Source organism: Glycine max, chromosome 17 (genome assembly GCF_000004515.6).
Source record: "Glycine max cultivar Williams 82 chromosome 17, Glycine_max_v4.0, whole genome shotgun sequence".
Taxonomy (NCBI): Eukaryota; Viridiplantae; Streptophyta; class Magnoliopsida; order Fabales; family Fabaceae; genus Glycine; species Glycine max.
This window is the reverse complement of record NC_038253.2, coordinates 7,557,084-7,573,615: the sequence shown is the minus strand read 5'-3', so window position 1 is coordinate 7,573,615 and position 16,532 is coordinate 7,557,084. Positions and strand designations below refer to the sequence as shown.

Below are 16,532 nucleotides of genomic sequence, written 5' to 3'. Positions count from 1 at the left end.
GGACTTAATTCATCTAAATTTATGCAAGAAAAAAAAATTGCTTTAGACTCTATAGACTCTAAAGTATTTATTGGTTTTCCTAGAAGATTTCGAGTTTGTTTTAATGTATTAAAAATGATTATGGCAAAGACAATTTAAAATGTAACATAAATATTTTTAGAAATTATTAATTATAAAGAATATAAAATGTTTATATTTTTTATAAGAATAAGATACACAATTTACAGCAACACATTTTTTTGTGTGAATATTTACCGCAGTAACGCATTAAATATACATTAGTATTTTTTTTATGCTTAATACACATTGTCATTTTAGCAAAAGACAAACTGAATATGACTTAGAGATGGAACTTGGAAGGTTTCATATCACAAGTTTTTAAGTTTTAATATTCGGAAATTGGGATCATTAACGAAAAATGAAAGGAAAAAATAATGAGAATGCATGCAAAAAACACAAGCAAACTAACTAAAATGAAAAAAAAAATTGTATAAGTTATTTTCAACCTCCAATTACCTAGCTACCAAATTCAAAGATAAGTTTTAATTTTATAGTACTATTATAAATTATTTATCTATCAAATATCACTAGTGAGATTATCACAAGCTACCTATAAATATGAAATATATTTATAAAAATAATATTTCTTCAACACAAACGTTGATATACACTACAACAACAACAACAATATATATATATATATATATATATATATATATATATATATATATATACATATATATATATTTGTTATAAAATTATAAAGTTTTTAAAAAATATTAACAATATAAAAATTAAAAATTTCATACTTATAGGCTATAAGACACGAGTTATTTCCCGAATAATATATATTTTATCACAATAAGATGTTGCTATTGCCTATTGTCAAAATTATGTTTAAGAAGAACATTTATTTATAATTAAAATACTGCATTGATCGTGAATGAAAATGAATTTCAACCGAAGCATGGATATTTTATAATTCAAAAATCCAAAATCAAATCAAATTTTCAACTCTTGAAGGCTGAAGCATTATACACATTGTACTTTCTCTCTCTGACAATAAGTCATTGAGTTGAGTTTGAAGCCTCCGTCCATGTTCTTCCTTCCGAAGGGGCATCAATTAACATCTCTCGTGTCAGGTATTTCCATCATCCATTTTTATTGCTTTACGGTTTCTCTTTGAATTTTTATGTTGCTCCATTCCTGGGTATATCCATTAGTTTATGCTTTTTCGTTGCTTTTATTTGGAGATATCATCTTAACTTAAGATGTAAAAAGTCGACCTGTTGTCATATAAATTTCGATTTTTTTTTCTGGGTTTGATTAAGATTTGAATTAAGGTTTTGTGCCTTTTGGGAAATTTCCCTCAGACTTAAAATTAGGACAGAAAGATGAGAGTTAGCGTATAGGATGAATTTTGCAGCGTACTGTACAATGTATGTCTATGTGGGCAGATTAAAACCTCAACAAACTTCTGAGATTTTGTATTGTGATCTTCTTGCTTAGGTTTTGGTTTTTACTTTTTGGGTACAACAAAATATTTTTTGTTTGGTAAAGAGTTTTTGGTCGCCAATGAAGATCTACTTGTTTCAAGCAAACCGCAAAAAAAAAGAAGATAACTTAGACATTCAATCAGAACAAAAAAAAATAGGGGGAAAGTGTAAATAAAGATATAATCTTGGACAAAAATTTGCCCAGGACTGAATACTAGATCTGTAAATCAGCAAGATAGTGAATTTGTTGGTACTTTGTAGGTAGGTGTGATGATAATACTTGGTGTGGTTTTGAAGTTCCTCTCTCATGATCCCTCCTCTCACTGGTCCTTCTTGCCCTCCTTTCCTTCCTCTAGGTAGCACTTGGAACGTATCATCATGAACACAGTTGGAGAAAGAATGACAAAGAGAGAGACTTCGGAGAATGATGAGGAGGAAAGTTTATTGAAGAATGAGAATAGCGGAACAGATAATGAATCTAAGATTAACTACAGAGGGTGGAAGGTCATGCCCTTCATTATAGGTGAGCAAGACTACAAGAGGGGAGGGTTTTGTGTTTCTATATGATTTGTTTACTTGTTAGTTTTTGTCCTTAAATCTTAAGTGATTCATATGTGTAATTACTAATTGGCAGGAAATGAGATTTTTGAGAAGCTAGGAGCCATTGGCACTTTATCCAATCTCTTGGTCTATCTCACTACTGTATTCAACTTGGAAAACATCACGGCTACAAATATTATCAACATCTTTAATGGCAGCACCAACTTTGCTACATTGCTAGGCGCTTTTCTCTCTGATGCCTTTTTCGGTCGCTACAAGATACTGGCATTCTGCACAGTGGCTTCCTTTGTGGTAAATTTCTGCTGCCTTCAGCACTCAATTCCATTCTATTTGTTTATGAAAAACACAACAAAGTTAGGCATATCTGAATTTATAAGAAAAATAAAACAATGACATTGAGAAGTATGAAATATAATTTAAGATCTTCCCATATAGAAATAATTCCATCATGGTTATCAAAATCGCATTCTAAATCGTAGAATCGTACGATTCCACAAAGCCTCAACGAGTTAAAACGGGAGCAGAATCGAAATCGGAGTGGACTCGGCCGAGTCAGTGCAGACTCGGGCGAGTTAAGGTAGACTCGTGAGTCTGTGGATTTACGAAAAACCCAAAACGGCGTCATTTAATTTCGTTTGCGCTTCATTTTCTCTTCCTCATTCGAGGGTTCATGCTTCGTGCTGCCTGCAGTTGCTTAATCGTGTTTCTTCCTCCTCGCGTCGCATTCGTTGTCAGAGTGCGACGGTAAAGTCCGATGGTGAAGGGATCCTCCGCGAGACCACGACGGTGAAGTTCGAGTGCCACTGTGCCGTCTGTGCGAGTTCAAGACTAGGTTGTTTTCGATCCCTTCATGGCTTCACTACCTGACCATTGTCTGTTTCTGTGACTGTGATTGTGATTTTGTTTCTGTGATTGTGATTGTGATAAATTACCAAATAGAAGCATAGTGTTAGTGGGTTTGTGAAGTTGATACTTGATATAACATGAACATCTAATCCCTCCTTCACAGTGCCATTTTACCTTACTTTATTAATGTCTATAACTTGTTGTGCCTTGGTGACTTGTTGGTCATGGGTTCGAATCCGGAAACAGCCTCTTTGCATATGCAAGGGTAAGGCTGCGTACAATATCCCTCCCCCATACCTTCGCATAGCGAAGAGCCTCTGGGCAATGGGGTACGAAGTTTTTATAACTTGTTATACTTTCTGCTAATTCACGCCACACTAGCTAGACCCTTATGTTGTTTCTTTGAAGAAAAAAACTTAACAAACCAAAACCCAGACAACACAACACCTCAAATCTTAAGTTGTGGCCAGTAACTTTGACAAATCTTAAGTGTAATGCTTTAAGTGGCATTGAGGTGATTGTTTTTGTTTAATCCCTATGGTAATTCTCGTTGGTAATGTTTTGGTTTGAATTATGCTACTATGCAAGTGCCAACAATATCTATAAGGAGGAAAATACAAAAAAAAAAATAGTGCTATTTTTAGCTACATTATTTTACTAGCTTTGTGTAAGCATTGGGTTTTTTTAGGATTCTCTTTTACTCTAACTACATTATTTATGTTTCATAGGGTGTGGATTGTGGACTATGTTAGTTTATTGAATTATTGTTAAAGTTTGTTATTTTCATTTATTTTAGGGTTGAAATATTTACTCATGATTTTATATATAGGAATATTAATATATTTTTTTTAATTGAGTAAACTCTTCCGAGTTTACGTTTCGATTTTAGGAGTCGAGTTTACGAAGCCTCTATGAGTATACGTAGAATCACGAGTTTAATAACCTTGAATTCCATTTTAAAATGCTTACAAAGAAAGCTAACAATCTTGTACTTTGACAAGATAGGCTCATTTAAGTTGTGTGTCTGATTCCTTGATTTGCCTGCTTCATACAGGGTTTGTTTGCAATACAACTGACAGCGGCAATTGAGAAGCTGCATCCACCTCACTGTGAAGAGTCTGCCATATGCCAGGGACCAACAGAGGGGCAGATGACATTTCTAAAGACCGGTTTAGGTTTATTGATGGTAGGAGCTGCAGGGATCCGCCCATGTAACTTAGCATTTGGTGCTGATCAGTTTAATCCTAACACAGATTCTGGAAAAAAGGGGATCACTAGCTTCTTCAATTGGTACTTTTTCACTTTCACTGTTGCTCAGATGATATCCTTAACAATTATTGTCTATATACAGTCAAATGTAAGTTGGGCAGTGGGTCTGGGAATTCCTTCTGCTTTGATGTTTGTATCTTCTATAATCTTCTTCATGGGCTCCAAACTGTATGTGAAAGTTAAACCAAGTGGTAGCCCTATAACTAGTATAGTGCAAGTTATAGTGGTTGCAACAAAGAAAAGGAGGCTGAAGCTTCCTGAATATCAATATCCTTCCCTCTTCAACTATGTAGCTCCCAAGTCAGTGAATTCTAAGCTTCCCTATACATATCAATTCAGGTAAACAACGCCAAGCAGTTAGTATTTGGTGCTTGTTATGATATATTTTTAAAAGTGTTCACCAGATGGTTTATCTTAACAGGTTCCTTGACAAAGCAGCAATCGTGACTCCCCAAGATCAAATAAATCCCAATGGATCTGTTACTGATCCCTGGAATCTTTGCAGTATGCAGCAAGTGGAAGAGGTTAAATGCTTGTTGAGAGTGTTACCCATATGGGTTTCAGGCATTTTGTACTTTGTTGTTATCGTCCAACAACACACCATTTTAGTGTTCCAAGCCCTTCTATCTGACAGGCGTATTGGGCAAAGCGAGTTCTTGATCCCAGGAGCATCCTACTACGTCTTTCTCATGATTAGTGTGGCAATTTGGTTACCCATGTACGACCGAAAAGTCATGCCTTTACTCCAAAGGCTCACCGGAAAAGAGGGTGGCATCACACTCCTTCAGAGGATGGGTATTGGCATATTTTTCTCTATACTCAGCATGCTAGTCTCTGCTAAGGTTGAAAAACACCGTAGAACTCTGGCTCTGATTAATCCTCTAGGAGTGGAAACCAGAAAAGGTGCAATCTCATCAATGTCAGGCCTGTGGCTGATTCCTCAGCTGTCATTAGCTGGACTTGCCGAAGCATTCATGTCTGTTGCCCAAGTTGAGTTTTACTACAAACAATTTCCTGAGAACATGAGAAGCATTGCAGGTTCTCTTTACTACTGTGGCCATGCAGGGTCAAGTTATTTGAGTAGTGTGCTTATTTCAGTTATCCACCAAATCACTGCCAAATCTGAAACTGGAAATTGGTTACCGGAGGATCTGAACAAGGGGAGATTGGATAACTTCTATTCCCTCATTGCTGCTCTAGAAATTATTAATTTAGGCTACTTTGTGTTATGTGCAAGGTGGTTTAGGTACAAAGGCACGGGCAGCAGTTCCATTGAACTCGAAAAAGCTACAAAACAATCGGAAAGAAGTGCTACTAATTGTGTTAATGATTCAAATCTATAGCTATTACATAGAAATGGGCTACTACAATTTTTCATCAAGTCGGAGCCACAACTAGCAAAGGTTAAAAATCAAATTAAGTATAGCAACAAAAACACAGTCTGTGCCTTTTCCATTAGATAGATATTTCTTCATGCGTAGATGTATGATGACAGATGAGATGCATTATTCTTAGGATAGGATGCCTGCATCCAAAATGTTTGTCTTAAAGCACCTAATGATAGTGAAAGAAAAATTATAGATTGACATGACGATTAAATTTTCCACAATCTGCTTCCTACAGATGAAGATAAATGAGCTTAAGTGGGTCACAGTTTGGTGTTCTTTCAGCTCATGTTACATGCTAACAAGAAACATGAAAAGATTATGTGAGAAAGAAAAATAAGAACATGATTATAGGACTTATCGGTGTTTTTGTAAAATTTATTAATTTTACTTTTGTTTCTATATTTTCGCACATTATTAAGTAATACCAATTGGACGGTTGTCCAGTCAGTCATATTGTATGATCCAATTTCCGCCTTTGAACATCAGAAGATTTTTATGATCGATTTGAATAACCTCACTTGATACAAAAGTTGAATTCTATGATTTTTTTTTTTTATCATCATACTTTTTTCCATGATTTCTAAACCTATGGAATCTGTTTTGCTTATTCACCCCTGGTTATTGTTCCCTGCAAATTCTGTAATCAATCCGGAACAAAATGTAAAATTCCGTTTCAGATTGATTACAGAATTTGGTTTCTGAAATGATATCTGAAAAGTAAAAGAAAAGACATTCGAAAAACAGCCCTCACCCCTTACCCCCACCCCAAACTGAACTTGCCGTCCAATAGCAAAGGACCCTGGTTCACAAAAAATTAAAAAATGAACTATGCATTTTTCTCCCGCTTATGGCCTTATTATTCAGTAATTCCAACAAATGTTTTACGCATTCAAATAATTATAGAAAAGGAAGAGTTTCTTTGATCATGTTTCTCAAAACCTTTTTAGACAATGCCAAAAATTTGATGGTTTTCTACTTGATTTTTATCTCCTTTCAAACTTGGGCATGCATCTACATTAGACACGGAACCATGTTCTATTCCTAGATATATAAGATGACACTAATATTCCAATAATTGTTGTTCACTTGTATGAACACAACTCAGAAATAGGAACATCGACGAAAGATGGATGGCATTGTTGCTGCCTCATAGTTTTGATAAGATCCCGAGTATTCTCGTAACTACACGAGTTTTCACACTCCCACGTTCACATTGAAAGCTACCAGCCTACATGTGAGACGAAAATAGACTTCTTGGAATCTTATGGCCTATGATTAGATTCAGTTAACCATTCGGGTCCACGTGAGAGAGTCAATTAGAATCTGTAGTAACGATTAAGCAAATGCTAGTGCTTAAAGAAATAAATATACAGAATTTTTATTAAAAGATTCTTTTTATAAAACCTCCATTAGAAACAAACCTGCTTGAACTAAGTATGATTATTATGAGTGATAAAAAAATTTCTTCAAATATTTAATGTAATCGTAGGTTTGAATCTGAGACATCTGATTAATTAAAACAACTTCACACAATTATTAGCATGCTCAGTGATAAAACATTTATTATTATATTATAAACACAAAAGTGACTTGATATTTATTTATTAAAGTTATTAGAAACATTTAATAGGACCCCTTAACCCAGGACTCTAATAATAATAGTCTCTTTTTCATTTTTATAAACTTGTAGTATTCCTCTATTCCTATTATACTGCTAATACTTTTCTCCTGGATCATTTATCAAACTTTTACTTGCTGCAGTTTTTGAGCACCGGTCGATGATCTGACTTTTGTCAAATCGATCCTTCTTTAATGGTATCACCAACTTCTTAGAAACCTGTGGCTGTGCCTTACTTGACTTTTGTGCATGTGAAACTGTGTACCACATGGTTGGTGGCTATATTCAATTTATATCTTTAAACTTTTTCATTAGAAACTATTCACCAGAGACGGATTTAGGAGGGGGCAAGCAGGGCCTCTGCCCCCTACCCCAAGATGCTTTATTTATTTGTTAAGTATGAAATATAATTGTGTAACTTGATATAGTTTTGCTTCTTAAAATTGTATATTACCTTGCGACACTTCTAGAATTTCTGGATTTCAATCAATTGCCTACAATAACTCAAAAATAACTGCATAAAATATTAACCATCAAATACTATAACAATCATAAAATTTAGAACAGAAATTAATATCCTCATGTATGTTTTTCTTATCTAGAAATGTTAAGGATTCAAAGCTCTCGTGATAAAACTTTTTTATTTCTGGTTTTGGTGAAAATAAGTTATCTTTGCTATATATATAAAATAAATATATTTCATATAGATATCATATTATTATTATGTATCATTGTTATAGGATTTGATTTCAATTATTAGTATATAAAATGATTTTGAGATCATGTGAGTTTTATTTATTGTTATTGAGTATAAGAGAATCCAACTCAAGTAATTGAATAATGTGCATGAGTTATAAACTTAATGATACTTGAATTTTATTTCTAAGAATAAAAAAAATTGTTTGTTATTATGTTCATAAGATCATAGTCTTCCAAAATTTGAAATAAGAAATTAGTAAAATCTTTAGTGAGCAATATTTAAATAATTGTAAAATAACAAAAAAGAAATTCAACCCCTTCAATAGACTTGTGGATCCATCCCTGCTATTCACGCTAGACTTCAAAATTTTCAAGATGCAAGTGAAGAGTACAAGACACACATAAACATATTTTCTACAATTGTGATTACATGAAAATGCAATCTCATGCAGTGCAGTAATAACTGTTTGTTTAGAACCTAGCCCCATGTTAGACTTAATGAGTGGATCAAATAATTGAAGGTGTGCTGGAAAAGACGGTTAAGAATAACTATCACACAAAAAAGCAGTTGTTGTGCCTTATAAATCATAATTATGCATTGATTTTATGCAGGTAACGTGCTATATGTGTGCCAATAAGATTTTTTAAGGTCAGACATTTGCCTCATCTATGCCCTAATGAGGAAATTCAACTATTTAATCAAACGTGGATCCAAACCGAACAATATTTTCGGGTACTGAGAGCATGTCTAATTTGGCAGTGAATTGAAACAAACCCAAAACTATGGTCGTGTTCTGTTAATCATCATTATGTCATTATCTGCTTTAAAAAAGTGCTTAATAAAATATCGAGGCTTGAATTGATTGAGATTATTTTGGTTTGATTGGGATTTTCAATCAAACATGGGGTTAACCAAAACAGAAAATTGCACGTAATCAAGTCAATAACTACAATGGTATAGTACTTTGCTGAAGAAAAAAATGTTGTAATTTTTTGTGTACATTAATAATGATATTGAAATTTACAATTAAAAGTTTATGCTAACTACCCAAATCTCGTATAGGCCAATCCTAACCAGTTGTCGTGTTTATTACATAGTGAGACTTCGTATGCTAAAGTAAGGAAAACTCATAGTCCCCCACTCCAAAAGAAAACGTTGGCATGGCAATAAATTTAAAAATAAAATATAAAAAAAACTACACTGCATGATATATATGAGTATTATATTGTTCTTCTTTTACGTTAAAATGTACACTTTATTTATATTTAATTTGACCTCGTTAATATAAATTACACTATCTATTAAGAGATACAAGTATTGTATTACATTTCTTTCTTCTCATATTCAAATATATGGTTTAATTTATATATAATTTAACACCGTTAAAGAAAATTCTTTAAAATATTGTAAAATATATTTTTAATTAATATTCCCACACTATATAGGAGTTATTCTTCCCTGAAATCGTCTTTAAGATTTTTTCTTTAAAAAAACGATTTTAGGCAGGGAATTTAACCAATTATCTCTGGTAATATACTTTTTTAGTCTTTATTTGTATATTAAATTTTGATATTTAAAAAAAATCATCAATAACTAAAAATATAATATTTGTGTTAAAAAATTAATACTGATCATAGGTATTCTTTAATTATGAAACATCTTCGCCTTCTTCCAAAATGTTGTATTGGGTTGACTAAAATGAAAACTTACGTAACAAGGAGTCTGACCGCCCTGTTTACAGTGTGTTACAGTATCAGTTCTGCAATGCGGTGAAGGTGATGCAGCACCACAGCATTATTATTATTATTATTGAAAACGATGTAGCAACATTAATTAGTGCTACAGCATTTCAATTTTGAAGCCTGTTCAAGGGCCACCGTTCAATATTCCTTGCAGGAAACATGCATTATGTTTTTTAGGTACGAAGGAAACATACATTGTGTTCTAGTATCTATTGGTTTTCTCCTATAGACGTAGCTGCATTGTTGGTTGCTTAACTTGCCACTTTTTGCTGTGGAGTAGCTTACCGGTTTTGGATATTTGTTTAAAACCATTATATATTTACACCTCATTTTATTTGATAATTGGAGAAAGAAAAAGATAAAAAAAAAAATTATAGCTACGTAATAAATACTAATGTGTTAAGAAAAATAAATAGATGTGTTATAGTATTAAGATGTACATATAACATTGTTGATTTGACAAGTGCCATTAGAGACACGAAACAAAATAAATAAAGAGGTGAAAGAGAAAGCCTTGGGCAAATGATATGAGGGAGCGTTGGGGTGAGTGCCTAAGAATTTAAGGAAATAATACTAAATTATAAATTTAGCTTTTTTTTATCTTATTTTTTAATTTAGTTTCATTCTTTATCTTTTTAAAAAAATTAATTTAGTCTTAATGGGTAGGCTTGGTTCGTTAAAAATATTGTATTGGACAGGACAAAAGAACTATACATGAAAAAAAATAGAAATTACAGGATAATTTTTTTTTATACTTCATTTGATGAATAATGAATAACACAAATAAAATAATATAAAATTTACTAAAATACTTAATATTAATTATCTTAATATAATTTATATCAAATTTAAAGAGTTTATCAAAATAAAAGACAGAGATTAGAATAAAAAATTAAGTGTTTTTATTTTAAAATGATTATGTTGGTTAATTACTATTTTTTATTGTTAAAAAAATGAAAATAGGAATATATGTTTCATTATAATACTTTATATCTGGACAGAAATTGCCCAAGGATTTTCTGAATAACAAAAATTAAAGATTTGTTTTATTGTTTTTACATGATTTATTTTATTTCTTAATATTTTTCAAATCAAACATAAAATAAAATATTTATCATATCTAGTATCATATTTTTAAACAAATCAAATAAATTCTGTTTTTTTAAATATATTGTCATTTAATCATAAAATATCATTTATAAAGATTTTTGACTAATTAATAATGTAAAAAAATCTATATCCAATTGATAGAAAATAATAAATGAATCTATTTTCTTACTTTTATTTTAGATTTTGACATAGATGAATGAAAAATTGTAAACTCCCACCTCATTTTGGGTTGAAGGTAGAAGAGAGATAGAAAGCGAAAAAAAAAAGTATAAAGATAAATGATAAATGTAACATATTATATGATAGAAAAATGTAAAGAGATAGAAATGAAAATAAATTATAAAAGATTGAAATGTCTGATAATATAATAACTCTGGATAAAGTGATAAAATCTCTATAAGGCCTATTTTATTAACGAGATTTATCACTTCCTTAGCTACATTAATGGCTCGATCCGTTTCTCAAGAATGCTAATTATTCTATTTTCTAATAATGTTAACAATTTCTAGTATAAAACATAATTTCTTGTCAAAATATTTTACTTTTTATTTATCACGTAGGAATTAGAATCATTCCTATATATCTACTTTTATCCATGTGCAAGTGAAAAGAAGCGTTCCGACATGTTAAATTATTGTTGGTGTTTTTTTTTTTTAAATCTTAATCCTCATGTTTATTAAGAGAAGAATTCGGAATAATCTAGAATTCAGTCGTGAGACTCTTAATTCAACATATTAATTATTTATATTTGATTACTTAATTATTACATTATTGTTTTAAATATTTTTTAAATCCCAAACAAGTATTGTATTCTATTGGTTATATTTCATGTGAAAATGAGCTCAATTAAATAAAGAAATCAAAATTTTTAGGTTGAAATGTAATTTTTTTTCTATGTTCTTAAATATGTTATTTTAGTCTTTCTATTTTTAATTCAGACATTTTATTTCTCACTTTTAAAAAAATTGTGATTTTAGTCTCTTATTTTTTAATTGAGATATTTTGTTTTCTAAAATTCATAATTTTAATTCTAGTAGTCAATTTCAAATGTTGATCTATATACTCAGTCAAACGTTGACCCACATGTATCTATTTATTATTCACACGACAAATGTTTTTTTTAATTATTTAATTGCTAACAAACTTAATTTATAAAAAAGAGAATAAAAAAAAATACATAATCAAGTCTGAAATTTAAAAAGGAATCTGAAATCATTGATTTTTTTAAAAATGAAAATGAAATGTATCAATTAAAAATAAGGAGACTAAAATTGAAGATTTTTAAAAGTAAAAAATAAAATATCTCAATTAAAAAATAAAAAGATTAAAATCATGAATTTTAAAAAATAGAAGTACGAAAGTTATATTTTAATCAAATTTTTATATAGATAATATAGACTTCTCATTTATATAAATAATTTAAAATATATTTCTTATGTATTTTTTTTTTATAATCATATCATCGGTACGATGTATTGAACGATTTTGATGATAATTAATCTTTATCTATAAGGCTAAACACGAGACCTTATTTAAGGAGAGAGTCTAATATTATTAAAACCAACACCTTATTAATATATCTCTTATGTATCAAATATATTTTAAAATAATTTAGAATAATATTTATTATCGTTACTTATATATCCATATAAGGTATCCGTGAGTGTTTAATATAAACTCACCTGGTATGAATTTGGCTCTTTTATTTAATAAAATAAATCAACTTAGATTTTTTTTTTTTTTATAATCAGGGGGAAACAAATCAACTCAATCGAACCTTTGACAAATCAAAAATAAGTATTTCACCCATTGTCCTTACTAATTTTCTTGTTTTTTTCACAGTTAACTACAGTATTAAATTATTAAATGTGACCCCACAGAGACAGACTAATTTTAAGTGAAACTGAAATTTCACTTTTCAAAAGAAAAAAGAAAATGAGTTAAACCTCAGTCAGTCACTGATTTATATATTAACTTCACACTACTTTCCTTCCCTTGTCTAGTTCAACTTTCACCTACTCAATCACGTTTCTTCCTCCCTCCATTGAGGGGAGCAACAGAGGTCATATATCACCAACTGTACTGGCAATGGAGAAAGGAAGTATGGAGAACAATGAGAAACATGTGACAGAGAATGATCCTAAGATTGACTACAGAGGATGGAAGGCCATGCCCTTTATCATAGGTAAGGAATGAAAAACTTGTACATCTCTGTGTGTGTGTGTTGTGCTTACTTTTTAATCTTATCTTTTAAATGACTTACTTGTCTATCTAATTGGTAGGAAATGAAACTTTTGAGAAATTGGGAGCCATTGGCACCTTAGCCAATCTCTTAGTCTATCTCACTACTGTATTCAACCTGAAGAACATCACAGCCACAAATATAATCAACATCTTCAACGGCAGCACCAACTTTGCTACCTTCATAGGTGCCTTCTTATCAGACACCTACTTTGGCCGCTACAAGACAATAGGATTCTGCACATTCACTTCATTTCTGGTACTAATTCAAGGCTCATGCCATATATCACACCATTCCTCACACAAATTTCATTAAATTTCATGACCAAAGGCCTAAAAGACTAAGTAACAAAAAAAATCCTTACATAATTTAGCTTGTGGTCATGGGTTAATTTAGCTTGATGAAAAACATAATAGTGATTTAATAGACATCATTCAGCTTCAGCCTTAAGCCAAGTGATACAAAAAATTGAGCCTTGTAATTGCATACAAACAGGGATTGCTAGTGATACAACTTACAGCAGTATTTAAGAATCTGCATCCACCTCACTGTGGAAAGGAGATGAAAACATGCAAAGGACCAACTGCAGGGCAAATGGCTTTTCTAGTGAGTGGATTTGGTTTGCTGCTGATTGGTGCTGCTGGAGTCAGACCATGTAACTTGGCTTTTGGAGCTGATCAATTCAATCCCAATACAGATTCAGGAAAAAAAGGGATCAACAGTTTCTTCAATTGGTATTTTTTTACCTTCACTTTTGCTCAGATGGTGTCTTTGACACTGATTGTGTATGTACAGTCAAATGTGAGCTGGGCAATAGGGTTGGGAATTCCTGCTGCTTTGATGCTCATATCTTGTGTGGTGTATTTCATGGGCTCCAAAATCTATGTCAAAGTTGAACCTAGTGGTAGTCCCATAGCTGGTATTGTGCAAGTTTTTGTGGTTGCAGTAAAAAAAAGGAGTCTAAAACTACCTGCAGAGCATCCAATGCTTTCCCTCTTCAACTACGTGCCGCCTATGAGTGTTAACTCTAAGCTTCCTTACACGTTTCAATTCAGGTAACTATGTCAAGCTTTTCACTTTTTACTTCAGCAATTTTCTGTGGCAATCAAGAAGTGACAAATTATGGCTTTCATTATTCACCAATTTGACCCATTTTTTGCGTCTATAATATGTATCCAAAACATGCTAAAAAATAATGTAATGGTTTTGTATTATTTATGTAAATAAGAAATAAAACTAAAATATATATTTTTAGAATAAAGATGGACACCTCTACTCTATTTGACTTTTGAGAGATAAAGGGAGAGAAAGGCAAGAAGTGAATTAATAAGAAGAGAGAGAGAAAATAGTAAATGTTAACAAAGTGTTTGAACTTTGAAGTGATAAAATGTTCGCATATAGTACTCACTTTTTATATTAAATAAACAAGTCCTAAGTATCTAACTGATCAGATGAGTGTTACATGAATAGGTTATTGGACAAAGCAGCCATTGTGACCCCAAAAGATAAAATAAAACCAGATGGATCTGCAGCAGATCCATGGAATCTTTGCAGCATACAGCAAGTGGAGGAGGCAAAATGTGTGGTGAGAGTATTGCCAATATGGTTTGCAGCCATAGTGTACCACTTAGTCATTGTCCAAATGCACACCCTTCTAGTGTTCCAAGCCCTTCAATCCGATAGGCGTCTTGGAAGCAGCAACTTCAAGATCCCTGGTGCATCCTTTAATGTGTTCTTGATGTTGAGCATGACCTTGTGGCTACCAATCTATGACAGAATAGTGGTCCCTTTTCTCTGTCGAATCACCGGAAAAGAGGGTGGCATCACACTCCTTCAGAGGATGGGAATTGGCATTTTTATCTCTGCATTGTGCATGATAGTAGCCGGTGTAGTTGAAGAGCATAGAAGAAGTTTGGCTCTGACAAATCCTATTGGAGTGCAACCAAGAAAAGGTGCTATTTCATCAATGTCAGGTCTATGGTTAATTCCTCAGTTAAGTCTAGCCGGTCTATCTGAATCTTTCACTGCTGTTGGACAAGTTGAATTTTACTATAAGCAATTCCCTGAGAACATGAGAAGCATTGCAGGGTCACTATTCTACTGTGGCATGGCAGGGTCTAGTTATTTGAGCACTCTTCTGATTTCAATTGTTCACAATACTAGTGAGAAATCTGCGACTGGGAATTGGTTACCAGAAGATCTTAATAAGGGGAGATTGGATTTCTTTTATTACATGATTGCTGCTCTAGAAATCATGAATTTGGGGTACTTTCTGTTGTGTTCAAAATGGTACAAGTATAAGGAAATTGGCAGCAGTGACCTTGAACTCAACCAAGTACCCAAACAATCTGAAACATCCACCATTGGTGTTTAAAAAAAAAAACTAAGTTAATGTATGGAACTATAAAGTAGTGAAACAATTTAGACAAAAGTATTGTAACATGGATTAGGAAACTTTTGGTGTAATATTCTTAATTAGAAAGACTGGAACAAGGGTTACTATGCATGTTTCTTTAACGAGTTTTAAGTTTTGCTCATTCTTTTTCCATTATGATTAACGTGCCATTTTTTTATTTTTTATTTTGTTTCATGAGTATTTTATTTAGAAAAAAATTATGTATGGAACACTATTAAATACTAGAATTTGAATTTATCGTGCCATATTTGATTTGCAATGTTTTTTATAGGACTGAATATCCTAATTTTTATAATTGAAAGGATCAATCACCCAGTCATTCTCTTAAAAAAAATCACTCAGTCATTAATAAAAATGAATGGTATTTTCTTTTTACTGCAAAAAAAAAAAAGAGAAGAAAAGTGAATGGTATAATAAAAAAATACATACACTAGATTACTAGTAAATGTTTACGCGACCCTTTGCAAAATAAATCATCTTAAATTCTTAATCCATCATGGACTTTAATATATTTAAATATGACATTTATTATATTAAATAAATCATTTTATATTTATTACACTTTTATTGAGAAACTGTTTAATAGTCAGAATAAATCATATATTTAAATCGTTTTATATTAATTTATATATAATATTAATATGTAATAACATATATTACATATAAGATTTGTATTTAACATATTGTCTTATATATATTTTTAAAATTTTGGACATTATCATATTATACTTTGACTGTCAAACGAATCCAACACAATTTAAATATATGAAACTCGATAAGATATCAACTCAATGGAATGTTATGTCACGTGTGTAGATTATTAGTCTATGTTAGGATTAAACTTTGTAAACTGAGTTTGTTAAAAAAGTATCTTAAGTTTAATTCTCCAAAACTCAGATTTTAGGCAAAAACTTACTCTTAAACATACTTTTTTCATTTTAAAAAACAAACTTTTTTTAAGCCTCTTAACACATGTTTTTAAATAACTAAATATGATTTCAAATTTATTTTATTCTCAAACATATTTTTAAAACACACCGAAAATTTTCAAACATACAGTCATGTTAATAAGTTGTTTAGAACCTGATTGTAAAAGCTTAATTATTTGAGAAATCAATATTGTACCTTAATTATAATTAACAAA

The 16,532-nt window shown here is 31.3% G+C and overlaps 2 protein-coding genes across 3 annotated transcripts; both read left to right on the top strand.

Annotated features, from left to right (window-relative positions):
- The first annotated feature begins 990 nt into the window (after positions 1–990).
- LOC100801102 (protein NRT1/ PTR FAMILY 2.9) lies at positions 991–5,758 on the top strand. Of its 2 annotated transcripts, none has more exons than XM_003550717.5 (5): positions 991–1,142; positions 1,853–2,019; positions 2,131–2,348; positions 3,958–4,511; positions 4,594–5,758. In XM_003550717.5, exons 2-5 carry the CDS (start codon positions 1,875–1,877, stop codon positions 5,513–5,515), a joined length of 1,839 nt encoding a protein of 612 aa, XP_003550765.1. In that variant the 5' UTR covers positions 991–1,142; positions 1,853–1,874; the 3' UTR covers positions 5,516–5,758. The 2 variants fall into 2 exon arrangements, with proteins under 2 accessions (XP_003550765.1, XP_006600668.1); XM_006600605.4 differs by having other exon boundaries at positions 1,005–1,142; positions 1,758–2,019.
- Positions 5,759–12,707: 6,949 nt separating this feature from the next.
- Positions 12,708–15,478, top strand: LOC547473 (protein NRT1/ PTR FAMILY 2.11). Its single transcript, XM_003549610.5, has 4 exons — positions 12,708–12,915; positions 13,013–13,230; positions 13,468–14,027; positions 14,443–15,478. Exons 1-4 carry the CDS (start codon positions 12,819–12,821, stop codon positions 15,344–15,346), a joined length of 1,779 nt encoding a protein of 592 aa, XP_003549658.1. The 5' UTR covers positions 12,708–12,818; the 3' UTR covers positions 15,347–15,478.
- Positions 15,479–16,532: the final 1,054 nt, after the last annotated feature.

What these genes read in the sequence shown, in the direction of transcription:
- LOC100801102 (XM_003550717.5), top strand. Translation starts at nt 1,875, where the DNA reads ATGAACACAGTTGGAGAAAGAATGACAAAGAGAGAGACTTCGGAGAAT. An exon ending in GGTCATGCCCTTCATTATAG is followed by an intron (nt 2,020 to 2,130) that starts GTGAGCAAGACT and finishes ACTAATTGGCAG; the next exon opens with GAAATGAGATTTTTGAGAAG. An exon ending in CCCTATACATATCAATTCAG is followed by an intron (nt 4,512 to 4,593) that starts GTAAACAACGCC and finishes TTATCTTAACAG; the next exon opens with GTTCCTTGACAAAGCAGCAA.
- LOC547473 (XM_003549610.5), top strand. Translation starts at nt 12,819, where the DNA reads ATGGAGAAAGGAAGTATGGAGAACAATGAGAAACATGTGACAGAGAAT. An exon ending in GGCCATGCCCTTTATCATAG is followed by an intron (nt 12,916 to 13,012) that starts GTAAGGAATGAA and finishes TCTAATTGGTAG; the next exon opens with GAAATGAAACTTTTGAGAAA. An exon ending in CCTTACACGTTTCAATTCAG is followed by an intron (nt 14,028 to 14,442) that starts GTAACTATGTCA and finishes TTACATGAATAG; the next exon opens with GTTATTGGACAAAGCAGCCA.